This window comes from Heliangelus exortis, chromosome 5 (genome assembly GCF_036169615.1).
Source record: "Heliangelus exortis chromosome 5, bHelExo1.hap1, whole genome shotgun sequence".
Taxonomy (NCBI): domain Eukaryota; kingdom Metazoa; phylum Chordata; class Aves; order Apodiformes; family Trochilidae; genus Heliangelus; species Heliangelus exortis.
Window position 1 is genome coordinate 22,934,337 of NC_092426.1, and position 27,836 is coordinate 22,962,172.

The window sequence follows — 27,836 nt, forward strand, 5'->3', positions numbered from 1 at the left end:
GGGAAACTCTGACACAGAATAAAACATTTCTGTTTTTTCTTTACTCCTGCTAGTGACTCAGACCTGTCTGCAGTGACAGAATCAGCCCTAGAGGTTGTTAGCAGATGTTATTGAAAGGAACCTTCCTTCAATTACATCTCAGATGTCTATTTGGCACCAGAACAGCTCTTTACAGGTAATCATCACTGATGAGCCAATCTCAGCAACATTTACTGTTGTATTAGATACACTGAAAGGCTGGATTAATCCAGGCCACCCTACTAATACCACATTTGAGAAACCAGAGATGACTTTTCATCTTGAGAAGACACGACATACTCACTCTCTGCCTCTGGTGCACAGAGCTGCCCTGTGCTACAGACCCAGCACTACTCCAGGGCAAGGTGAAGCAATGTATGGAGGGACTGTGGAGGTCAGTCTCAAGGATAAACTACCCTGTGGGGTCCCTCAGATGGGTATATCTTCAGCTAGTAGAAAAAGATTTTCTTTCCACACACCATAAAATATCCCATTAGTGTGAGCCATGGATCAGGGGATGGAAACTGGGGGCTGGAGCTGTGACAGCAGCCAGTTGGGATGTTCTTCCTGGATTTATGAAATGCAAAGCCCCATTTTGACGAGATGGTGACAATGGAGACATGGAGAGAGGGGTACCTTCTGGAGGTAACCTTCTGGAGTGCCCTGTCTCCCCAGCCTTTCTGCAGCAGCTCAAGTGCAAGCACAAAAGCTTGGGTGCAGAGATGAGGTAGAGGAGGGAGATGTTTCACAGGCAGCTCTGCCCAGACGACACAGCACAGGTGGGCACTGGGACAGGGAGGCCATCCTGTGGCCCAGGGGCTCCTGAGGGAGCTGTTTACTTGGAGCAAGGGTGCACAAAAGGGCGAGAAGACAGTCAGCCTCTGCTGGAAGCAGGCTCCGAGTGCAGACTCACCTCCACCATAGAGGACAATGAGCAAGCTGGCTGGGGTTGTGCTCATCTTGGAGGGGTGGCAGAAGAACTGGAAGAAGACAGAGAAGACAGGAGGCAGCCTTCCAGAGAACAAGTACTTGTGTTCATGCCTAAATCCAGTTTTAAAAGCAGGCCTGATCTAGCTCTTGAAGTAAAGCCAGTGAGAGATGTGCCATGAATCTCAAGGAAAAGTAGATATAGGTCAACACTCTGCATGTGTGAGAATACAGTCCATATTTATATCCTAACTCCTTCTCAGCTAACCGTGAGTGGCAGATGAAGTCCCACGTGATTAAGTCCCATATCATGATCAACTTTTTTTTTTTTTAAACATACAAACATTGCAAAACCCTAAAATTTGATGTCCCCTTTTCTCCTTTTGAGGTGACTTTCAGCATATTTAAAATATGCAAACATAGCTACCATCAGCCTCTGCAGAATTTCTATTGGCTTCTCAAATTTAGTAATTTGTTTTTCAGCACTAGGTTTCTGATTAAAAGTTGAGAGGATAATTTTCATTTTGTGTATTAGGGTCAAACATGGTTCCTGACTTTGCTATTCCAATAAAACAGGTAATATAGACACCTTCTGTGGCTATTTCTCATTATCTCCTAAGCAACTCAATGACACAGAATTAAGTCCAATTGGCATGAGCCAAATGTGGCAACTTCCCTCCTGCTGCTAAGCCTATTGCTTAGGCTTTTATTGCTTTCTCACTAGTTGTTCTACTAGGTTAATGAGGATCATTCTTTGAAGTGCCAGCCTGTACCTGACAAGATCAATCATTTTATCTTATCACAATCTTGGAAAATTACCACAATCTTGAAAACTAAAAGCAGGTGGTGAGTTGAAAGCTCACGCGTGTATGATAAACACAAGATAGAGGAAGAAAACTTGAAACTTCAAGAAAAATATTTTACTGGATTTTCCAAAGCATGTATGTCATCCATAGCTTTACACAGAAAACAGAAATTATAAAAAAATGCTTAGTATTATTTTAAAGTACTAAGCGAAATACCTGACAACATGTGTATATACATATCTATACATCTCAATATAAAACCTCATTTGTTTCTCAGCAAGCGAGCACAGAATATTCAACAGCTTAAGTAATTGTTTCCCATTTCTAATTCCCAAGTCTGTAAGTAAGAAACAGTAGAAATAAGGACAACTTTTGAAAACACCATGAATCAAGTGAGGCCAGCTCTGTGCATCTCTGTATCTACAGAGTCCCCGTGACTGGCAGCACAACCTGTATTAAAATAAAAAAAATTACAAAGGCTCTTTGAAAATAAAACACTCTAGGAACATCAGCTATGATTACAAAAAGATAATGCTGCAGAAATGGCATTTTTAAAAGCCACAGTGCTTTCCTCTCTTGAGCAATCCTTACACAAAGCAGAATACCATCTTATTCATGGTTAGAAATGTCCTGGGCTGCAGCTGTGACCATTAAGACAAGCAGCAGCAAAGTTGTATCTTCTCAGCTCTGAAAGCTGCTGGCCCAGAGATTTTTCAGTTTGTTTCTTCTGTGGAAGGCCATGCCTATGGCATTTCCAAGTGAGCACAGAAGACCAGGAGCTTCCTATTTGGCAGTGGACTTCAAATAACCTCTGTGCAGCACCAAAGCCATCACTCTTGTCAGAGCTCAGGTAAAGCCTTTCACTGTTTTTCTTCATAATGCCATGACTTGGAACAGACCATTTATTCTGCAGCTATTTCTAATCTCTGAACTTCTGAGCCATCTCACCTTCATTAACAACTTGTAATGAGCAATGTTATCCAGAAGACCAGACCAATCTCTTTTCAGGAACTGGCAGCATCTGCAGGTTGGAAACTCCATCTCAGTAATGGTCCAGTAAGTGATGGTCTCTGTGTTCATAGCACAGGGTCTTGGCTTCCCAAGGCTCTAACAAACCAAGCTGGAAGTGTTTTCCACTTCAAGAAATTCATGGAGCTTTTATTATTTATTGAAATGTGAAGGAGGGGCAATACTATACTGACCCATCCTATTAGCACTTAACTGGAGACATGTCCACTAATGATGTACTTTAGGATTTGCTTGTGTAAGCATTTTGCATACATGCAATGTAACCAGGATGATGGTGGCAATGCTTTTGGCATTTGAACAGTCACACCCACTAGGGAAACCAAATCTTTGCAGATCCTGGGCTTACTCAAAGATGACTGCATTTCAGATTTTTAGAAGGGGCCACCTCATGCTGGAAGGAATTATCTTTGGGCCAGTGTATGTTCAGCAGCTGTTTTAGGGAAGACTGCACTGGCACAGAGTATGTTTGGTGCAGAACTGTTGCCACATGAACTTTTGAATGGCTGAGACAAAACTACAAAATCCTCTTTCTTCTGAGTTGCTACAAGCTTTTTTTTCCATAAAATTGTGCTGTGTATTTCTTTCCTTCACACACGCAGAACACCAGCAACCATCCAATTCCCTGCGAACAGCCTACAGTCTGCATCAGTACACTCAGAGTGAAGACTGCCATCTCCTCATGGTACTGATTTGCTCAGATCACCACACCCTCTATGTGACCATTTGCCTCCAAATTTATTTGTCATGCAAAAGCAAGTCGAGCTTTTGACAGCGTGATGAATCACAGGCAAACATACATGTTGGGAATACCCCAACTACTCAACCCTCAAGATCTCTTTCTTAACAAAAGTAACAAATATGAGGGCCTCAGTCAGTCAGCAGGCTGCCGATTATCATCAGATCTTACCTCTCTTAAAACTATTCTGTGGACTGTTATGTCAACCACAGCCCACCATCAGCCTCAGAACCATCCAGCTCTTCTTTCCACAGTTGTTCTTTGGCAAACAGTGGCCGTAGCAACCCTTTCCACAGCAGTTCCTCTTTGCAAATGATGCTGGAACCAGTGTGGAAAGTGTTCCTTGGAATCATAGCACTGACATCACCTGAAAGCAGCATATAACATCTCAAAAATCTTTTCAGAAAATTTACTGTCCCCTGTATCCTCCCTGCAATATGTTCCAGTGATCCAAGGATCTTGCTTGTTCACCACTTCGCAAAACTCAGTTCAACATCTCACAAAGCTTCTCCTATAAGCTGCCTGATGCAAGTTCATGTGTCCTTATTCAGTATATTATTGAATGGTTGTGTGTGTCCAAGCATCAAGTGGCTTTTTACACTGGAAATAACAATAGTTAAGAGCCCCGTGCCCAAAACACACACTGGAAGCTCAGACTGAGAAAGGATTCTCAAACATACAAAGTAACAATTAAGAGAGCTAGGGGACAGGAAGGCAGAGAGGACAGATAAATGCAAGTATTATAGAAGTAAATCTGACATCATATAGGTGTAAAACAGAAATCCATAAAAGCAACTGAATGAACATGTAAATTTGATGTTACAAAAAAATCAGGCCCTACATATGAAAGACCTACACACATTAGCCCTAGATCCTGGTACAAATGAGCACTGAGATTAACACAGAGGAAGGTTTTATTCAGACCCCTCTCCAATGTCTATTTTCCCCATAAGATGTTTAACAAAACTGTAGTATTGGGAAAATCCCCTGCCATAACAACTCAGTTCTACACTGTTAAGATTTAGTACACAGGTACATTATTGATACACATGATCATAGCGTAGCTTTGGGCATTCAGCGTGCCCCAGCACATGAATCCACACCATGGAGAGCTGAAAATTACATGGGATTCATCTACCATCTCACATTAAGATGTAGCAATCTCCCAGACCATTGAAAATGGAAGAGGACTGACTCTTGAGGGTAATCCCCTACATACGAATTAAGTTAATAAGTCTATTAAAAGTTATAGGGTGATTTCTGAGAAGCATCAGTGAAGATGTGCATCTTTGTGCCATTCCCTCTCTGGTAACAGGGCTTATCTGCTTCACATTTACTGTTCAGAGCTTCGCTCAGACGCATCTCGGGTGCAGGATGGGATCCCTGTGTGCAGAGGGTTCAAGGGCAACACGTCAGTGATGCTGCTGAAGGTAGGCTGCTGCTTCCAAAGGCAAAACCCCTCTTAAAATAAACCAAACTCTGTGACAAAGACACCAGAAAAAAAAAAAAACAACCAAGAAACCCCAAACAAAACCCCAACCAAACAGAAAAATCCCAGTTAATAACACTTCAAGTAAAAAACCAGTGCCTAACTGTAACTGAGCGTTCTTCTGCCAGAGATCAGCAAAAGCAACATTCTGTTTTCAAAACCTTTTATCACAGAAAGTCAACAAAGAAAAGGAATCTGACACAATGTTGAATTCCAATTCTTACTTTTATGCAATGTATTTCTTTTACACTTTCCAAAATTCTCTAGAACACTGCCTGGTCTTGATTTTGCTTCTAATTTATATCCTCTTTCCCAGGAAAGGTGTATGTTTAGAAAGTATTTTAATAACATTAATGACATTAAGCTCAATGGAACTTTAGTGGCATTATTCCCAGAGGTCTTCCTTCTCCACAGCTGGTGCATTAAAGGTAGAGAACAACGAAACCAGTAATATTTAAAGTAAAAAAAAAAAAAAAAAAATAAAGCAAACAACCTACATATTGCAGAAAGTTAGCAATGTATCTACAATGCATAGACTCCAGCTGTACATTCAACTATACTATACTTACCAGGTTTATACAACTTGACAAAAGCAGAGAGGAAAAAATAATCACAGCAAAGACTGAAGCTTGAAAAAGAGCAGTGCAGAAGGCTCTGGAGGCCTACAGGGTACAGGTCTTAAATCCCTGCTGGGCTAATCCAGCTAGAGAACTGAATGTAAAGGAAACTGATTTCAGCATCACACATTTAAGTTTTAATGTACATATGAGATGCATTACACATTTGTTTATGACCTGTGCTGGAAAACACAGCAAAAAAAGATGTCCAGTTAGGTTAATTATCACAAGGTGAGACAGACATTATTTATCTCTCGTACACTGAAGCAAGTAGCTTCCACTGTTGAAAATAGATTTCCCTCATCCTGATGCATGTAGCCAAGGACAAATTAAAATAAGAGGAAACAGCATAATAGTCCAGGAAAGAAAAATCTATGCATACTACAAGAGATAAGCTATAAATCTTTATCTTGGAAAGGAAAATCTCCTAAACTGGAAAAGCAATATATACCGAAGTCTCAAACAAAACCATTCATCTAAATAAGGGACTGTTACAGAACTGCTCCAGAAAGAGTATTTTCCAAGGCAATGACATTTGAGATCAATCCATCTGTGAATAAAACACACGCAGATGAAGGACATACATAAATTACACTTCTGCAGAAATGCAGGCACCTCATCACCATCGCTGGACCTCACATCAGGTGCACAGATTTAGAAGTAACACGTATTTCTGAAGTTCGGTTTCACTAGGAATGGTAAAAAACTGTCCATGAACAAGAACACAGCACCCATATTTTTTGTTCAGAGAACTTGGCACCAAAAAGGTCAGGTGCTGAGAAGAAATGTCTGAATGAAGAGAGAAATTCTGCAATACTACTTGACAAAGAATCTCTATGAATTTGCTCAGCTGTAACAGACACTGGAACTCATCTCTGCAACTCTGTGCTGAAGGCTGCTGCATGAGGGTATGCAGTGGAGAACAGTCTTTGAGAGAAAAATTCTCTGAACAACTGTGGCTTTGCAAAGGAAATTCAAGACTATGATTTACATGCAGAATTCAATAAACTATCAGAGTGGAAAGTGGCAACATAATATGGTCAACATTTTTGCATTTAGCAAAACATAAATCATGCCTGTCAGCTTCTAGGTAGTCTATTCCTTCAGTGTAACACATTGTCAGTCCAGCTTAGAAACAAGAGAAGGATGGAAATCCTCAAGAATGAGACAGTCTTCAAGAAGCCAGTACTGGACACAACTGAGAAAGGAGGTGATGGACAAACATGTATTACCAAAGATCATGGGTTTCATTAGTTCCCCAGACTGACCCAAAGCCAAACAGTCACCTCTGGTTTTACTGAGGTAAATAGAGCTTTTTAGTTAGAATTTTGTCCTGCTCTTCAAGCAGGACACACAGACATGCACTGCTAGCGTATCACTAGCAATGCATCATACTCACCATGTTTGTGTTTCTCTCCAACAGAGTTATAGATAAATTGCCTAAAGGTTACCAGAATATTCTTATCAAGCTACACTTGAAACATACATACTGCAATGAGGCTGTGAAAGACAGACTTTTAAGTTAAAATGAGGAAGTTGATACCCAAGTTTACTTTACAGACATCCCTTTAGCCTGCTGGGAGAAGGGAAAGGAGATACAAATCATTGTATTCCTAATGAAGGAGTAAGTAGATTGTAAACTCCTTGGGAAAGGGTATTTACATTCCTCCTTAACTACAAAGTACCTACCACAAATGAAGTTGTCATATCACACACTGGGAACCTGTTTGAACTACTCACATTAGAGCTTCAAGTATGTTTCTTTTGTGAAAGATCTCAGCAGCATTTCTGATCGAGCTGAAGTTCTGAGGCTTTGCTGCCAAAGTGAAGTTAGTGAATCCTTTTATCCAAAGTATTTTTAGTGCTTTGGTTTTGATATTTATTCTTGTTTTTCTTCAGTCCAAGAGGAAAACAGCAAAAGATTCAACAAGAAACCTTGGAAGCCTTCAGAATAATTCTTGTTGCTACAATATATTTAAAGACTACAATCCAGAAGCAGCTACTAGCAAGTTAAATTCCATTTTCCATTAAATGTCATCAGTAGTCAATTTTTTAATCAGGATTATAAACAGATTGGCAGAAGAAAGATCTTGTTTCATGTTTAGGCAGAACATAGATTCGATGCAGAACAAAATCTTGACTGTGGAATCCAAGTAATACTCCATACCAAAGTATAATGTTAATCAACTGAAATTTTTTCCATAGAAAAGTGGTGAGTCTTTAATGAAGTTGAAGTTAACGATTTAAAACCTTATTGAGCAATATTGAGCAAACATTTAAATACAGTGGAAACAAATAATTTTTTAAATTTTTTTTCCTCCAATTTAACCCTAACATGAAATCAAAGCTTTAGTACCATCTGGTTGTCATTACCTTATTACCTGAAAAATCTTGATTTCTGTGTGACCCTAGTTGAAAAGTGCAATGAGATCTGCTACCAGACAAGTTATTTTGTCCACAGATTCTTCAAAGAAAAGAATTTGGCCACTTTAATTCAAAGGAAACAGAAAAACAAACACCTCATAGAATCACAGTAAAGACTCATTGCTTGCATAAGAATTCTGAGCATTCCCAGATGAGTCAGCGAAAGAGTGCATGTGTTTTTTGGTAAAGCTGTGTTCTCTGTGTATCAAACAGTAACACAGTATTCTCTAAAACCCTAAACTACATGTACAAAGGCTACTACCTAGAACAGCCACAGTATTAAAACTTTTATTACTATCTGACTTACCAAAACATAATAAAATATAATTTTAATATGCTGCTTAAAATACCTTCTCATCCACATACTGTCAAGTAAAGCCATTATCTTCATTACCTACCTGTTAAAACAAATAGTGACTTTTTTTTTTCCATTTTAAGGCTATTTACACTCTGAAGAAGGGAAGAACTGCAGCTCTGTTCCCTTTCTGTGCTAACCTCCAGAGAAGCAAAGTAAAGTCCTACAAGATTTAAACAGAAGAAATCTTAGGTTTTTTAGTAGAATGATGTTTCTATTTCCTTTTTGGGGGGATGACAGTTTACATGCAATCTGTTAATGGCTTGTGGTTTTAATGAGAATTAGAATGTACTTTCAAATCCCCCTTTAAGAGGCTTTTTCAAGATGAATTGCTTCAGCTTGCTCAACTATACTTTTGACCTGCAGACAAAAAATGGTAGGGATTAATTTCAGATTTTCCTTCACAAACATATATGCAGGCAGTTGCTGAAACAGACACCTCAGTCGAGCTACTAGCACATTCTAGTCACAGAAGGCAGATTCTAGCTCAAGATAACTACAGTAAAATTAACTGAATTCCTGTTGGTTTGTTTTTTCTTTCTTTAGGTGGCAAGGAGATTCACTTCTCAGGTTTGCGAAGTGAAACAGGTTCACTGTTTCAAACACTTCTCAGGTTTGTTTTTCTCTTTTTTGCAAGGAGCACTGCAATTACATTTTCTCTCTAAAGCAAGCAACGTCACAGGAACTGGTGAAGTGACAACCTCCAAAGACAGTAACATCACAGGAACTGGAAAAGTGACAACAATCTTGCAGAGCTTCATGTATTCCCTTGAGAGTACCAACCGTTCAGGTACAGCAACTTCACACATGAATATATTGGTCACAGACAACTGTCCAGATGCCATCCCAATAAAAAGCATCGGATATTTCTTGTGTAAAGCTGAACATCCATTCATGCATAGGTGTCTTTGACCAGTTAAAAAAACAAACTTTGTTCCTGTATACACATACAAGGGAAGCAGTATGGAGAAATGTTTGAATGACTGACACTCCAGAGCAGAAGCCCTAGGGAAAGGCCTCCACTCACAAAGAGGTTCCATCTGACAGTTCCACAAGTCAGAAAAATGTTAGGAAAAAAAATGGAACTGTGCCATTTCCACCCAGGTAGCTTTAAGGTTTTGCATATTCACATCTTAAATCCTCCAAGTCAAAGAGACAAGAGCCTCCTGTCTAGAAACCTAACACAGAATGAAAAACATAAGCAACTTCAGAACACCTCAAATTCCAGTTGTCTCTCTAATTCCAGTAACTTGTTGTATTTTTTGTTTGGTAACAGTACTCGTGCTTACCTGGTTTAAGCAAAACTATAAATAAAATAGAACATTCTGCTTCCAAACAGTATCAATCAGCTAGAAAGTGATAAGCCACCTGAATGAAATATTGTCGTTACCAATTTTCCAACATAAATACATGTGTAAGATTTAAGGCTTCAGGCTGCAGATCCAGTACACCATGCAAATTTGGAAATAGTAGAAAGACATTGCAATTGCTGGAGCACTCCACTGGTAGAGAATGAAACAAGGCAATTTCACTATGAAGTGATTAACCTTGAGCAGAAATCAGGAGTTATTTGGTGTTTCTTTAGTTGGTTGAAGCATTCTGACTGGGACCTGTAGGAACTGATGCGCAGAAAAAAACAACTTTGATTCAAGTTTTTATGAGAGAATGAAGATGATTGCCCTAGAGACTCAAAATAAAGAGAATTGTGCCATTCATATTTTAAATTCTAAGAAATTTCTGTTCTCTCTCATCTCAGTTCTAGTACAAAAAGAAAACTAAGTATAATCAGTCTTACACCACCACATTTTAAGAATTCGAATTTCCTTTTACCTACTTTTAATTCATGCTGCAAATGTGCTGCTCTCAACTGAGATGGCCACCTTTGTTCCTCAAATACATTATCTCTTAGTATGCAGGCTGTCCTGCTGCACTTAGATCCCAAATTATCACCAGACCTCAAGTTCAGTATTGAGATCTCATTTCCCAGAACTATCTGGGATACTTAAGATACAAAGAGGGCGTAATAAAAAGGAACCTTGCACCCAGCAGTACTTGGCTTCCTGAGGATGCAGAGCATATGAATGGTCCACAGGCAAAGGAAACTCTCAGCACTGCTCTCCTTTACCAATCCACATATCCTGAGCTACAATACTCCAAGAGAGTTCCTGGGTTTTAGTTAAGCCAATTCAGTTAGCTAGCTGCAGGCTGGCAGACACATTAGGAACTTCACAGCAAGAAGTCCATTTGCCTCCAACCCAGACCAACCATGCTTTCTTCAAGTCCTGAAGTCTGTCCAATATCATGTGGGTTTCCAAAATTTTGTGGCAGCAATATCAGTAATAAAAGGACACAATCTGCTGAGGGAAATTATGCCCAAAGGGCATGAAAGAGTTCACCATGACAGCTGCATTAAATAAATGGACAAAGAATACTATTTCTTCTGGTAACAACAGATTTGTTTAGATGGCAACAAGCTGTCCCACAGGCAAAATTACTTCATTCCTTTTAAAAGGATTCTCAAGAGTGTTCCAATGATGTCGAAATCTCAAACTAGGAAAACCTGATTTTGGCTGGTGAGGTAATTCTCTTCTCTCTCATAAAATTCTCTCTCTCTCACTAATGATGGACCCTTCTTCTGCGGGAAGCATACTTTCTAATGTGATTTGCAAATAACGCTTCTTAATTTTTAGCTATCCAACTGGATTAGATGTGATTTTTTTGGAATAGGTTAATAGATTTGTTTCGGTGTAATATTACAAGTCTACTTTTCCAATTCAACCCATTTATAAAAGCCTCTACTGAAATCCTACTCAGAATCTTTGTGATATCTAAATGGTTGTCCAGAGATCAAAAGGCTTCAGAAATAGTTAAAACAATGCTTTACAGACAGACAGTAAAAGCAATATATCTTGTTTACCAACAGACAGGCAATAAACATAGTTAATGGACCGAGTTTGCAAAGATGATTGAAGCAAAGTCCCAGAAATACCAAGCCCATCCTGATGGGTGAAAAATTAAACTCTAACTTGTACCAACACCAATTAATCCCTTCCAAAGACTGGAACCTAATAATACAAGGTAAGTTGTTTATTTATGTTGATGGCAACATTTAAGAAAAAGAAAACCGTGACATTTCCAGAACTGATACAACATTCTATGCTACATTTTCACTCTTTCATACTACAGTCAGACCATCATGCTAAGTAAAACACAACATGACTGAAGATGACAACCTAATGCTATTCACATAGCAGCAGCACGTCTTTAGCTACACGCTCCATTGCAAAACGCACGTGTACTTCTATCAGGAGACAGGTAGTTGTAATATTCTTAAAAAAGCAGATGGTCTTGAGAATAACTGAAGCGCCATAAGAAACTGGAATTCACAGAAAATACTGTCTTAACAGTCAGCTTTACTCAAGAGGTTGCAGCAGCTGATGATTTTTTCAGAGTTGCATTTTTAAATGTGATGCACTACAGAATCCAACTTAGCATTAACACAATTCCATGCAAGATGAATCATTATCCATAAGCACCCGGGCGACTATTTTCTGTTTAGCCACCAATGAAAGTGGGTATTCTTTCTGTCCAGTGCTATGATTCTACTGCCAGTATCAGCAAGCAGATAATCAGTAAGAACTAAGTCAGGATCAAAACTTACTGGGTTCTGTAGTAAAGGATTTTCCAGACAAAGGCAAAAATCACTTATAACCAATCTCTGACTCTGAGCCAAGCATGGGCCTACCTAGCTATTCTCAGTTTTGTCAGCAGCAGTGACAATTTTTTTTCTTTTTACTCAATTTCCTAATTCACTGAAGGACTAGGGCATGAAGAATCTGTTACAGGTTATAGCTCTGGTGTAAGTTATTTTCTTTGAGATCCACTCCCATCAAGCAGATGAAGACTGACCTGCTAAACATTCAACTTAACTGAAACAAATGACAAAGACTATAGAATATTTCTCTACTACAGAAATTGCAAAGGTCTGAATTGCAGGGAACAAGAAAAACAATAACAAAAAAACCTAAGCCCTTCAGCCTATTCTGATCTAACAGGCTGCAATGGTTACGTTCTCACAATGGAAATTTTGCCTTTAAATTTGAAGATTGATACATTTTCTCTGTTTTCGTCAGAGTAAAGCATAACTTCATGTGTACTCTTCACTCATCTCTCTAATTGTATATGAACCACAGAATAAATAATGTGGCCCTTCTGGATGTTATCTGCTAAAATAATTTTCAAAATTGTTGAAGACCAGTAAACCATATGATCAGTTCTATCACACACTATCTATTTGCATGCTTCAGTAGTATTATTCAGCCTGGAAAGCAAAATGTTAGGAAAGGATCTGGTTCATGTATATAACCAATTATACAGACAAGACCAGCATCAGTTCTTAAAAGTCAAGAAACACCAACAACTTAGAACAATGGCATGCCACAAGAACCTCAGTTTTGTTATGGATAGCTGAGGACAGACTGAAAACCATTTTATACATACCTCAGAGAGTAACTTCTCTGAAGCAAAGCTTGCCTGATTTCCACACAATTGATTTCCACAAACTGATTTCTCGTTAAGTTTTCGTTTCTCTTTGTCATCAATTCTCTGTCAGAATTCAGAGCACTTAGCAACATTTTAAAAAAACAACGTATATTTGTGACATAACAGTATATGTACACGAAAAATGCATATTTATTTCCTTTTAAAATGGTGCATTCAAGGAGCTTGAATTTCTTGTATGAAACAGTCAGGGCGTGACACATCCTCATTTACTCTCATTTACCAAAGAACTTTCAATCATGCACCACAGACAAGGCTGAGAAACATCCAATAAACCAAAACATTACAGTGGCAAACAAACCCATCTATTAACACCACAGCTCTCCTTTAACAGCACCAACTACCGCCACACCAGAACAAGTGTATTTACCAACCTAGACACAAGCCGCCATTTAATCACCCAGCAGAGCAACAAAGAAAAGCAGAGTAGGAAATTCAGGACTTTACTTTCTTTGCTTAGATAGATCAGGAGAAAAAAAAATAAAATTCACCAGTAAAATAGCAATTATTTTCAGATTTATACACTTTCCCTGATTACAACATTGTTAACACAATGCATTTGCTTCAAATCCTGAGAGGACAAAAGAAAGTTTTCATCAGCAAACTTGACACTGTGCAGAAGTGACACACCAGCATCTATGAAGAATTTGTGCCATTTTTAATAGTGTGGACCCCTATTAATTTATCTTCTTTAGCAAGCTAAACACATTTCTTAAAGAAATAGAATTGTTATAACTTCTGGTCTGTTCCTTCTTTTAGCAATGCTTCTCTATGAGACAATAGACTACAAATGGAATGAAACACTCTTGAGATGGGGATTAGTGTTGATTAAAAGATTTAACAAGACCATAAAGAATTTTTTAGGCTGCCCTTCAGAGAAATCTGTACTATGTGTTTTCAAACTCAGAATTAAAGAAATGTTTTTCATGCATTACTACGCTGAGTATTTCAAAGCCAACCAACAGAATTTATACTCATGTAGTAATGGGAATTTGCCATAATTGAGAAACTAGGATCCAAAAAACCCCAATCATTCCTGCTCTTCAGCAAAACTTAGGGCCTTAAGGGAGATATCTAGGAGAAGATGAGCAGGTGATAAAGCTAGAAGACAGGACATATTCCAGAATATGAGCACAGCACCTCCTCCAGGTAAGGACAGTTGTGAACACATGGTCGCATGTGAACACAGACCGCATTTAAAAAGTCAAACAAAAATCATGCTATGTGGTCCACCAAGAACACCGAGTTTATAGTGAAATTTATTGTTCTGCATCCTAATACAATAAGCTACAAGGTACATACAGTATAAAACGAGAACAGCCACAAAGCAAAGGTGATAAACATTCTGTGACAGTACAGTGGAGATAACGTTTGTCTAATCCTTCCACTTTATCCCACAAACAGCAGCTAAAACTACTGCCCTCTCCCACCCCCCTCCCTCCCCAAGAAAAAAATATTAAAAAGTAAACTGTCTCTCACTTAGGAGCAGTGGGATTCATTGGGTTTTTTGAGGGCACTGGTTATCTGCCAATATCTCATGAAAACTTCTGAAACTAAAGTAACAAAAGAAAAACTGTGAAGGTGTGAGTGACATGACCCATGCAAGATGCTCATGACACCTTGGTTCACTTCTTCTCAGAGTAAATGGCCTGTAAAGGAAGGAAAAGTTTGTTAAACCAAGTAAAACAGCAATTTATGTGGTCAGAATTAAGATATAATAAGCAAAATCTGAACTAGACAGGACTAGGCACACAACTAAACTACTCTTTTAACAAAAGCAATGTTCATGTCAATAAGGTTTGGAGTTAAGAGAGCTGAAAATCCTTCTGTTATTTTTAGATACAGGAGAGTGCACATTGATGTGGGCACAGCTGACATCAATTAAACAAGGCTCCAAAACAAACATTCCTTTCTGAGAGAACTCTAACAATGACCACACCTGCAACCTCAGGTCTTAAAAACCTTGAAACGTATCAAAGCTATAAACATGTGGGAAGACTGAATACTTACCTTAAAGGCACAAAATTCCATTTAACCATTTTTTCATATATACTTGGTGCGGTTAAGGGCTCTCTCAGCAAGATGACCACTTTCATCTGTTATCTTCTCCCAGTCTGTTTGTCCGACAACAAAACCAATGGCCCTTTTCCTGTCTGCATCTTTTTTTTCTTCTAGATCTGCCCACCGCACCTATGGAGAACAGGCTATCAGTAGGACACACTCTTATGAAATCCTGAGACACGTGTAGGCTTTCCATTGCAGACAGAAGAACAAGAATTCTAATTTGTACTGATTTTCATTCAAAAAGGTAAGTATTAATTTGTTTTCCAAAGGGCAAAGAGGGAAACTACATCAGTTATATTATTTTTGATGTAATATCCCATATGTTCCATAGAGAAAGGTACAGATGATTATCCTTTTCCATTTCAATGCTATAATTCTGAGAGCTGAAGTGTAATTACTGTAATTATTTCTTTGTTCGAAGCAATGCTTTTTGTGGGAAGAATTATCAAAGACTCATTTAGTGTCTTCATTTTCTGTACAACCTTTCAATTGCACAGTGGAAACATTTCGAAGATGACTGTGAAGCTACAGAAAGACAGTGTTTAAAAGCAACTCAGCAATGAATGACTGCATGAGAAACAGTTTTCTTTCCTAACTTCTGTAGTTCACTGAGTACACAGAAGATGTGTACTGAGGGAGCTGGTGGAAGTGCTCAACGACCCACTTCCCATCATATACCAGCAGTCCTGGCTAACTGGGGAGGTCCCAGTTGATTGGAGATTAGCAAATGTGACACCCACTCAGAAGAAGGGCAGAAGGAGGATCTGGAGAACCACAGGCCTGTCAGTATGACCTTGGTGCCAGATAAGGTTACGGAGCACATCATCTTGTTTGCCATTATGCGGCACATGCAGGACAACTGGACAATCAGGCACAGTCAGAATGGGTTTATGAAAGGCAGATTTATAACTCTATCTCCTTCTATGACAAGATGACCCATTTATGAATGAGGAAAATGCTGTGGATGTTGTCTACCTAGACTTTAGTAAAGCCTATGATGACCAGAGAAACTGGCTGCTCATGGCTTAAACAGGCATACGCCTTGCTGGGTGAAAAATCATCTGGATGGCTGGGACTAAAGAGTTGGGGTGAATGGAGTTAAATCCAGTTGGTATCTGGTCACAAGTGGAGCTCCCCAGGGCTCAGTGGTGAGACCAATTCTCCCCAATAGAAATAGTTGACCAGCAGGACTAGGGAAGTGATTGTCCCCCTGTATTCAGCACTGGTAAGACCACACCTCAAGTACTGTATTCAGTTTTGGGCCCCTCCCTACAAGAAAGACATTGAGGTGGTGGAGCATGTCCAGAAAAGAGTGACAAAGCCAGTGAAGGTTCTAGAGGACAAGTCTTACAAGAACTAGGGTTGGTTAGTCTGGAGAAAAGGAGGCTGAGGGGAGACCTTCTTGCTCTCTACAACTACCTGAGAGGAGGCCATAGCAGGGTGGGAGTCAGCCTCTTCTCTCAAGTAACAAGTGATAGAACAAGAGGAAACGGGCTTGAGCCCGGGCTTGAGGGAAGGTTTAGACTGAGTATTATGAAATATTTCTTCACTGAACAGGTGGTCAGGCATAGGAATAGGCTGCTCAGGGAAGTGGCTGAGTCACTATCCCTGGAGATATTTAAAAGACACATGGATGTAGTGCTTAGGGACATGGTTTAGTGGTGTGTTTGGCAGTGTGCTAGGTTAACAGTTTGACTTGATGATCTTAAAGGTCTTTTCCAGCCAGAATGACTCTATGATTCTATTTAAATATTTGCACTATTTCTTTATACTATATAACTCCTTCATGCATTTGTTATCTCTCCTCTTTACTGCAGCTATTTCTGTGGCTTTCATGGTCATGCAGACGACTTGCACTTCTGTCCAAACGTATACAGTAATTTCCTCACTCACAAACCCAGACACCAGTAGGGAGGAGTGCAACAGGGAGGTGATGATGATGGAGGAGGCAGCAGTGAAGGAGGTGATGATGAAAGGGCTACAGTCCAGAAACTCAGCTAGACCACACCATTGCAGGACATGAAAAAACAGTAAGTGAAGTAGCTCTTTCCTGACATCCTAACTATTAGTCCTATTCAGATTTATTTGCTGCCTGGGGACATGATCTTATAACCTTTCTGCCAGCGCCTCCTTGTTCCACATTCTTCCACCTGGCTTTCCTCAGACACTCCTACTGATAAGCAATGCTTCCTTCAACCATCACTTTCACTTTCAGTGCCTTAGTATCTCCATTTCTCTCATGCATGCTGTCCAGTACTACCCATGTTTTCTGTTTGATGTTACAGAATAAAATGAAGCCCAAACACAAATAACTTTCAGTAGCAAAAGCTTGTCTACTTTGGAGAAAAAAAAATTCTCTTCCTTTTACCTTTCATCTCCCTCCATGTTTTCTTTTTCATTGTTTTTCACAGTGGTATTTGAAGATACAGCATTTTGTTTTCAGAACAGAACTACTTATAATGTGATTGAAGCCAACTTCTTGTACACCATCTCCCAGGCATTATGCAAGGTTTATGCAGGAGGTAACATCAAAAATACCTAACTGATACAAAACCCATATAGCTGATGCTTTCCTCATCTGAATCTTTTTGAATGTATGAGCATATGAACAGCATACTGGTTTTCTGCCTACTTACTACAAAACCTAACAAAAAAATAGTTTAATAAAACCACCACCTGGTCTTGGAATCTGCACTGTATACCACACTATCCCATCACAGAACATACAGAGGAAAGGACTCCATGGGTTGCTCTGAAACAAAGAGCATCATCTCCCCCAGCAAGAAACAGGACATAATTCCACTCTTAATATCAAACATCATGCAAACACCATGCCATGAATGGTTACTCTTTAACAAGTCCTAACTTCATTCTGTTTACCCATGGAAAACCATATTCTCAAGAACATAATCTCACAGAATCTAATGCAACAACAAAATGAAAAGTGAGTTACTGAAATTGCCATATTCACAGACACTGAATGACTCATTACACACTCTTTTTCACAGAGACTGTTACATGATCATACACAGATAGTAAATCATTTGAAAACTTATTACCCTTTTCTTTCCAGGTTCAGAAGCACGTGTATCATAATCATCTGGAAGCTGCAGATAATCTTCCATTCTGCTGGCAATTGCTTCCCAGTCACGTTTCCTTTTAGCGCCAGTCCGCAAACCATCCAGCTTGTCTGAGAACAAACACAGAGCCTCAGAGTTAAAGATGATTTTTTTTTGATTATTCACACAAACTAGATGAGAGTGGAAAATTTTTCAAATGAATGAGCAGCAGAACTTGTACATCCAGCTTGTCTTCACAGGTAGAATGATGAGAGTTGAAATAAACTAGAGAAGACTCAACACCATTTCCAAGTTTTATTGATCTTTCATATTAACTGTGTGGCAATAACACTCAGTCTTGTTATAAGGGAGAAAAGCTTGCTCTTCTGAATGTTCATACTATATAAAGCTGACTTTGGACCTACAGTATAGCCAACAATAGCTAGGAACCACAGATCCACCTGTTTTGTATTTGAATACAATACTAAAGCTGTAGCATTTTCCCCAAATTTGGGGTTTAATACGGTGTCAAACATGGCATACATACAGTATCAGGGAACAAGTGATAATGATACAATTCAAAGCATCAAAGACAAGGTTTTGAGATACTGTTTCTACTAAACAAAAAGCTCTTTGAAAACCCTAGTATCCCCCCCCCCTTTCTAATTTCCCGACAAGGAAAACATACTTTAAAAATCCTCCAGGACTGGAAAAATAATCTCAGAATCTTTCGTTTCAGGGTGTAAGAGGTCAGTCACAAATATTTAAGCAGTACGTTTGTTCAACAGTTAACATTTTCTTCTTTTTCTTATTGAACTGATAAGGCATGAAGAGAAATTATTCCACTAAAATTTTGTTCCTCTTTGGACACTTATTTTCAGGAAAAAAACCAGTACCTTCTTGAAATTACGTGGCAAACTGCTTTCAGAAAGGAGATGAAGTATTTATTGTAAGATTATGAACAACAAAGCATGAAAATGAGAAACAGCTTTACAGTGCAAAGGAAATTCTAGTACTTCTGTTGATGTATGCTACCATTTTATAAACCAACAATTAAGTATATGCAGAAAGAATACTAAGCTTGGCAGTTATATTCTGTAAACCATTTCCAGTGATGCCAGAAACATTGTTTCAGAAAGTCACTGATGTAATTAAATTCACCCACAAAAGGCTTCAGAAATAAACCAGATACAAGTCAGTGTATTTTCTGGATAGCAGAAGAGGATGTTCAAAGCTATGTATTTAAAGTAGCTCACTTCAGAGATGAGATTTTTTTTAATTGACATGGGAGAAAAAAGTGCAACAACAGAGATAATATGAGGCGATGATATAGATAGGTGTTAATATAATTTAAATGTCAAACTAATGAAATAATTTCTCCCTCATACAACTCTAACACTTTTGAAGACTCCACTTTTAACCTGTTTCCCAGAACAGATACAGAATTTCTTCTGAGAAAACATTTTAATCTCCCTCTGACTTATAAAAAAACCCAACAACACTAAAGAAAACTGAGTAGATCATTTGTATCTGCTGCATAATATCTTGTTACATGATTCAGTTAAGGTGGTTCTTTTTACCTAAGTTAAATCTGCTAAATTTGAAGCTCAGTCTACACAGAAAGATGGCACTCCCTCTAGAAGATAAAATTTATACAACATTTTGTTGTTATTCCAGCACAAAATGAACTTGCACTGTTCCTTAGTATTACTCTCAGATCAATCAGCACATATCGTCCATAGCATAAGGGTTTCCAGAAAAAAATTACATTGAAAAGGAGAGGAGCAGATGCATTGAGGAGCAATGAGGAACATGAACTGAAGTATCTGTACACGGACATATTCCTGTTGGAAGCCAACATGCTACGGTGCAAACTCATCTCATTACCAACATAGAAGAAAGAGTTCAGTCTCCCACTCCCCGCTGCACAGAGACCAACTGAAAACATCACCAAGAAACAGGTAACTCAAACATCAGTAGAGGAGCTCAGGAGGTGTTCAGAGTATGAGGTTTCCCTCTGTCTCTTTTTGTTACTGCTACACAGAATTAATTTTAAAGTATCTCCTTCCATGTTTGACGTTGGATTGCCTTTCCAGTGGGATCTGTTTCCATCCATACTATCGTGGTTCAAGGCACGAGTGCCATGCAGTAGACACACTATAGAAATGTCAAAAGCCTACCTCAAAGCATTATTTCAGAATAGTCTTTTCTGAAAATGAGACAAAGTGTCATTTTGTAACAGTGGTGCTTGTGAATATTTATGGTAGATGATTTTTCATGTTAAACTATCAAACAATTTTATTATTTCAATTATATATAAAAAAAACCACAAAGCAGCAGCATTTCAGAAACCCACAGAACTGAAAAACTCACCTTCAGATTTATAATGACAAAACATCTGAAAGACACTGACTTAAATTTGCTCCTTTTAAAGCTGAATTAATTTATCAATGAAATTTGTGCCCCTCTTATACAAAACCCACAAAATTGTAAGTAAAATGTTATTTGCATTCCAGAACATATTTTACGGTGGTATCAAAAACTTCAGCTATGCCAGAGCTCATTTCTCCTTTCCTCAAAGTTTGTAGAACTCACCACTAAACAGTACTTTGAAACTATATTGTACTAAATACTTAGAATATAGTCAGATTTTTAAAATGTAAGTCCATTTCTGTAAATTTAAACGCAAGAACCCTTGTGCACTGTGTACAGAGACAGACCAGTGATTAGACTTACAACAAAAATGTGGCTGTGCACTCACAACACATAGGGAAGTGATATACACACATACTCAGAGGAATGCATCACTCCTGCCAAAGTAAATCTGAACTAAAGTAAGAGTTCTGGGGAGTACATTATGGTGATTGCCACATGTCAGCATTGCAGCTAAAGAATCCCAAATTTGCAGACCTGTTCTGAGGCTTATTACAATCAGTAAGATCTTATTGTGCTTTACTGTAATAACAGCTACTCAGAGAAAAAACAAAAAAGCATTCTTCACTTACATCACTTCCTCAAATGTGTGCTCTCTGGAAGTAACACAATAAAGCTAATTGGCAGGACAGCACCCACAAAATAACTCAGTTTTGGAGTAACAAATGCGTACCACAGTTTACATGCCTTTCAGCAGAATAAATTCAATTGGTCATCTACAGCAAAGTCTTACTGAGAATTAAATGTAAGAATTTTTACTCACAGTCTGCAAGTGCTTACAGTGCACTTGCCCTGAGCTAAAATTTGTCACCGCTTGCAGAGTAATTTTTCAAAGAAACTATTCATTACATAGGAATGTCTGGCTTTTTAACATGTGTGTTCTATCAAAATTTACTTTCAAACTATAACCCTATATATTTATAAAAAACGCATCTAGAGGGCAGGTATGAAAGTAAAGTTGTGAATACAGATTTAATAAATAGCCCTTCTCAGCACGTCTATCTGTGCCTTGCAGCATGCTAACATCCAGTTTGTAAGTGGAGTTTTATTGCTAAAGAATTACTGCAACAGCCTTGCAAGTGACTTGCTTTAGCATAAAGTCTGTTGCTCTGTTGCTCACTCCCCATTCTACATTTAAGTGGAAACCACAGAAAAATACTGCATTTTATATTATGGAGTTTTCATATAGAAAGAAACACAACGCATCTTTTTTTTCTTCTTTTTTAGTATTACTTAATGAGAGAAAAAATTTGAAAGCTATCTGTAAATTTCTGCTGCAGTCACATGCAGTCTCCACATTGCTAGAAACTCCAAATAAATACTTTTAGAACACACTTTGGACTCCTGTTGCAAAATGCACAGGATGACTTAGGGCTCACCATATGCAGTGCAATACATCTGTTCCTACCACTCAGAATTCCATATTATTTGGCATACAACGTATCAAGAGTATTCTTCAACAATGCAGTTTTTCAATACTATGATTTCATATGTAATAGGGGAAAAAACCCCTATGAACTTAAGAAATAATCTTAAGATATTAAAACAATCAACTCTTACAACAAAAATTCAGAGCAATCTTGAATTCACTCTAGCTGCATAGCTGTTGGATATGCCACAATCATTGAGTACAAAGCTCCTCCAGTTGTATTGCAGGTGCCACAATGTCAAAATATTATGCAAATATTTAAGTGACTCAAAAGAGAGAGCAGCAGCAGAAGAGATGGTGCAGCTAAGCAATGAGCAGCAGAAGATAAAAGGCTGCTTTATGTAAGCCAGAACTTCTAATGCTACTTCTATGTTGCAATTGTGATTTTTGTTATTGTAAAATAATGATACACAAGGCTGTACCACACATGCAGATGAAAACCTCAGAATGTTAAGACATGCTGCATATCATATAGACATTTGTTACTTTTCATACACAACAGAAAAATAGCAGTTTTATGCAGATTGCATTGATCAAATCCTTACTTAGAACCATTACTGCTCAGTAATAAAAAACCTATCACAAACCAACTGTAATGACTAGAAGCCCCTTTCCACATGTACACCTTCCACCATAGCAATGGTGCATGCATTTCAGCCTGAAAGACTTGGACAGACTCCTAATATTAGCACTTACGCCTACCCCAACCAGCAGCACTAATCAGTAAAAAAACTGCAGCAAAAATAGTGCCCTTGTACTCCTGGAAAGTCCATTTTGCATCCTACTAAGAAGAACTTTGGTACTCTCCAGGAACTGAGAAACAAAATGAACTTCAACTTTTCAATACCTGAACTGTCAAAAAGATACACAAAGGCCTAATAATTCAAAGCAAGGCACTACTTCGTTACATGCCAATTTTGGAGAGCCAGACACATCTTCAATACAGTTAGCTACCTGGCATGTCTCCAAGAAAGAAAGAAGTTACTGACGACATTTAGGCTTGAAAAAAGGTATGCAGTATGAACAAGAATACAATGCGATGTAAGTTGACTCTTTGCTTTTGATAATACAGAAGAGATGAGTAAAGACTAGAAATACTTTTTTTAAATTTTAAGATGAAGTACTTTTCCACAGATGGAAAAACAGTTAATGAGTATATAAAACAGTGATGGTTAGAAAGTCATAATCCCCTTGCCTCTGGCAGAAGACCAATTCCTCTTCTATGTAGGTGCTTTTGCAGTTTCAGACACACATATGAGACCAATACATTTATTCGTTTTTGGTAAGGAGTCACAGTAAAAATGAAAACTCAGATTTTGCAAACATCATGGGATATCAACTATAAGAAACAGGAAAAAATAAATACCCACCTAGCTTTGCCTCAGAAGTGTCCATCTCCCATTTGCTTTTCGGAATGTAACCCTAAATCATACACAGAAAGAAGCTCGGAGGATTAGAGAGAGACACACATGCATATCACTTTTGAACTGGAAACAGCATTATAACGGGAGCTTAAGGTATTTCTTTTTTTTAAGGCACAATTCTTGTTACCAGATGAAGGAAACAAATTACTCAGTATATTCAGAACTTCTGCATCCACTTCCCATTCAGTGATTTTAGCAGCCCTTGCAAATCACAAGATTGCTGCCCTCTGCAAACACAGAGCTCCACTACAAGTCAGACAGCAATGGTGCTGCCTGCACAGTTACTATATTATTTAGCCCAGTTGGCAAAGTTATTGCAACACAGCTTATCAGGCACGAAGAATATTCAAAGCTTTATAAGTACAAGTGAAAAATTTACCATAGTCAAACTTTTACAAATATATTCCCAGATTTACTATACACAAGCTTCACTTAATAATCCTTTCAAAGGCAAATACAAAATTCTAGCATCTCCACACATCTTGTTAGTCCACAACTAAACAAAATTCTTCTTTTAGTTTCAATGAGAGTGAGTATCTGCTGAATCACTAAGATTTAACTATTATTTTTTATTGAAAAATAACCCTCTTAGGTCCATGATTCTTTAAAAATAGGTTTTTTTACAAATAATGTCATCATATGTTTTACATGTAAAGACCTTTAACCAGCATAATGATACTAAATTTGGAAAAAGAAGGTTTTTATTTTGTGTATATTCCCGCTATCTTTAATTTCATGCTCTTGGACAGGTAAATCCTCACTAAGCAACCCCTTATAACTCATTTCAACTGTTCAGATTTGGAATGAAACTTCTTATGCTTCTCTGCAATGACACAAAAAAGCTCAAAGCAGTGAAATGGAACCCATGTGAGAATTTTATTATTTTAAAGAATGATTTTTAATAGAGAGGGAATATCTATATGATTTCAACAAGAAAACAATCCACATTTCAGTTTTATTACACTAACTTCTTTCCTGCTCTGTTTATAGGTTGCCTTCACAGAGGTAAACTTATACCTGTGTTGGTTAATGCTAAGGGTTACTAAATCAGTATGTACTATGCCAGAGCTACACTACTTTTGATTATGGTCAGCATTGCTCCTCCAAAATCCTTGAGAGACTTTTCTACCAAGCATTTATCAATGAACTGAAATTGTCACATCTCTGTAATTTATTAGTTTTAACCAAGTCTGTAATAAATATAATCTGAGACAGTGCTGCAATATTTCCTTGTAACAAATAAACTTCATATATATTTATACTGTCAAACCAAGTTGCACACGGAATTTGCTCAGAAAGCTTACACCACAGCTGGAAACCTGCATTGAACAAAGTGATGTGTGATACACAGCTGAGAACACTAAGTTAAATGCATCAGTAACTCACCATCAAGCATAGAAAAGCAAGAATTGTCTGACTGCTACAAACAACCCTATAGGACCTGATAAGAGCAACAAAAGAGTGACTTTGATGGTGTGAAATGGCCTGTTGCGTGCTGAATCTGTACAATATCCAGATCATCAGACAGGATAAGAAAAGATTCAGACTTCACCCTTGGATACAAGACAGTAGGATATTTGAAGGACATCTGCCAGACAGCAGGAGCGTCAGACCTCTCTTTTCCCACAGGATTAAATGCAGTAAAATTAATTGAAGAACCCTTACCAACTGCTCTCAAAAAGGCAACAGATACCAAATACAGCATCAGTGTTTCATCTTCCTGTCTGACATATGCCTCTCTGAGATTAGCCATGTGACTAGAGATTACATACAGCAGATAATTCTTTGCTATTTTTCACCTCTTGGTGAATCTGAATAGAAAACGCTCTTCTATGTAGATTACTTTTAGTTATTAATAATATGCATAGTTTTTACCACCAAGCTTTCTCATCTCATAAAGTTCTATTGTTATATGCACTGTACATTAGGACACTCCCCAGAGCCCATAAACACACACATACACACACACATTTATGCACAGATGTCTCAAAACCTATTGACAACTTTCCCTTCTAGATATAGCTCATTTCCAAGAAACGAGACTGGCAGCCATATTCTTGTTAACATGGATGCATCTTTGAAATGTTCTAACCACACTTTATACAGTCTGATACTCTGTGCCATAGAATAATTTTGTAAAGAGAAAAAATGAGTCATGTTGCAAAAAAAGACATGTTTATTAAAATTCACCCTTCCTAAGCTTTTTCTTTTAATTATTCTGTATTTCAACTGCTTTCTAAACTGCCATTCCTGAGAAAAAGTTAATTTCCATCAAGAAAAAAGGATTTTTTTTTTGTCTTGGATGTTTTTTATTACTTCCTGTTTATTGTAGTTTAACTGCTTGGTTGTGGGAACCAGGGTTTGACACATTCATGTCATCAAGCACTGACCAGCTGCAGCTCCAGCACATATGAAGAAGTTACATTAGGAAGCCTTTCATAGCTTTTTAAATACATACCTAAAAATGCCAGCCCTCAGGGCAATTCTCTAACCTTCATTTATTCAAGAGACCTAATCCCTCATCTTGGCAATACCTACTGACAAAGTCAGTGATCCTTGGGAGAGAAAGCATTCTTCTTCATAACTGTTGTCATATACTGTGACAGTTGAGGTCTTTAGACATGTGAAAGGAAGTAAGCTAAATTAATCTTTGCCCATTCTTTCCAACCCTCTACTCATCTAATTCTTAGATAATCTAGAAGACAGTGCTATAGTGTACTGCAATTTATAGATGTCTGTAAGAAGCATGTTGCCATGCTCCATCGATAATGCTGTTTGTGGTATATCCTCACAGATTCTTAAAAAAAATTATTAGGAATAATATAGTTTAACATTACAGTTCTCCCAGCAATGTTTAAGGAACAAATGACTAAAAGTGTGTGCACTAGAATTGCATTGCTAAGAATGGCAATGGGTTGGCATTTATAAGACTGAGAGTCTCCCTCAGACATATTAACAAACATTTTGTTAGAAATGGCTGATGTGTCTCCTACCAGTTCACTCTCTTCTTCCTCTGCTGTATCCTTCTTGGCTTCTTCTTTCTGGTCTTCAATATTTGCATCAAAATCCTCCATCTCCACCTGTTTCAAAGCACAAGCACACTTAGAAATCACTGCTTGACTTTCAAGTATTATCCTTTCAGCACAGCAGAACATTTCAAGTTCAAATAGAAGAGGAAAAAAAGACTTTGTCTTGGAAAGCATGATAATCTAAAATAGATGAATAGTGGCTCCACTCCTGCTTCACTCAAACACAGGTCCCCTTCTAGCTACAGTGACAAATTGTGTGTGAAAGTAGCAATTGTTCATTCTCTGCCTTTGCATGCATTCTTAGAGTTACCAGTACCTCTACCAGTAGGATGCTTCTCTTGCTTCTTACACAACCGAATTTGAAAACTGGAAATCTCAAAACAAGATCTCAGACTTGCCATTTACACATCACTGGGATGGTGCTCTCTGCACAGAACCTATCATAACTTTAACTTTCATAAATTTAAGTATCAAAGTGAAGAATTATAACCAGACATTAACATAACAAAGAAAACGGATGCTTTAAGAGATGTGTAACCCCACTCATCTAATAGAATACTTCCTGGGGCCCACAACTCTAATGGGGATTCATGTGTATACTGTGGAATACCTAAAACTCTAAGTAAATACATTCTTCATATCATTAGCAAAACCTTCATACACAGAGAGTAAATCTGCCTTTAAGAGTTTACTTAAGAGCTAAGACTTCTGTTGTTCTCTTCAAGATCATTAATTTCCATTACAAAGAATTTGGAGATTCCAAAATAACCTGTTGATCTCATGACAGTCAGTAAAAAGTATACACTCTTTATACTTCAACAGTTCTCCAGTTTCTATGTCCATGGCAAGAGCTGTTCTGATAACAACATGCAGCTATGGGAGACTAGTAACAACAGTATGATTAGCATACTAGCTTGTTCCTAGACTGCCTGAAACATTTGCCAAAGGAGAATGCAGCAATACAGAAAGCTGCCACACCAAAGATTCATGTCACAGTGAACTGCAAATGGATTAAAAACATAGCATAGTTCTACAGCTACTACAATCTTCTGCTACACGTTTTTTATGTTAACTCATTTTCTGTAACCACAGGTCTGAACTTCTCAAAGCAAGGACCAAGAGGAATTAAAATTTGTTTATTTACTTATTCAAGCTCCTCCCCTCAAATGATGGTTTAATTAATTGAGTAACTTGAAAAAACGCTGAGTTTCACCCAAGAGAGCAAAGATCCTCTGTAACTCTAACTCAACAGCTACTAAAGAGTGAAGTGGCTTCAACTCTTATTCAAAAATGTATAAGTTTAGGTCCCAGAAAGGTGATAGAAAGTAACAAGTACCTTCATGTTTGGGTAGGTGGTAAGAATAATGGAATACACTTGTCTGACAGTAATTCTGGCTTTCTACAGTGGCAACTGTAATTAACTTGTTCTCTGCTTTA

General features: G+C 38.0%; 1 protein-coding gene and 1 long non-coding RNA gene across 10 annotated transcripts in view; one reads left to right on the forward strand and one right to left on the reverse strand.

Moving 5' to 3' along the window:
• Positions 1-1,850: 1,850 nt before the first annotated feature.
• Positions 1,851-27,836, reverse strand: part of YLPM1 (YLP motif containing 1) — a 51,740-nt gene continuing 25,754 nt past the window's right edge. For 4 of the 9 annotated variants that reach the window (XM_071745984.1, XM_071745982.1, XM_071745979.1 and 1 more), the window contains exons 17-21: positions 26,364-26,450; positions 23,317-23,368; positions 18,085-18,215; positions 14,972-15,151; positions 14,205-14,610 (exon numbers count right to left, since the gene is read on the reverse strand). In XM_071745984.1, coding sequence (XP_071602085.1) covers positions 15,005-15,151; positions 18,085-18,215; positions 23,317-23,368; positions 26,364-26,450 — 417 coding nt within the window. In that variant the 3' untranslated portion in view covers positions 14,205-14,610; positions 14,972-15,004. The other 5 variants (XR_011726303.1, XR_011726304.1, XM_071745981.1 and 2 more) reach the window with 5 other exon arrangements.
• LOC139797125 (uncharacterized) lies at positions 16,695-18,389 on the forward strand. Its single transcript, XR_011726306.1, has 2 exons — positions 16,695-17,055; positions 18,099-18,389. It is a non-coding gene; the product is annotated as an uncharacterized lncRNA (long non-coding RNA).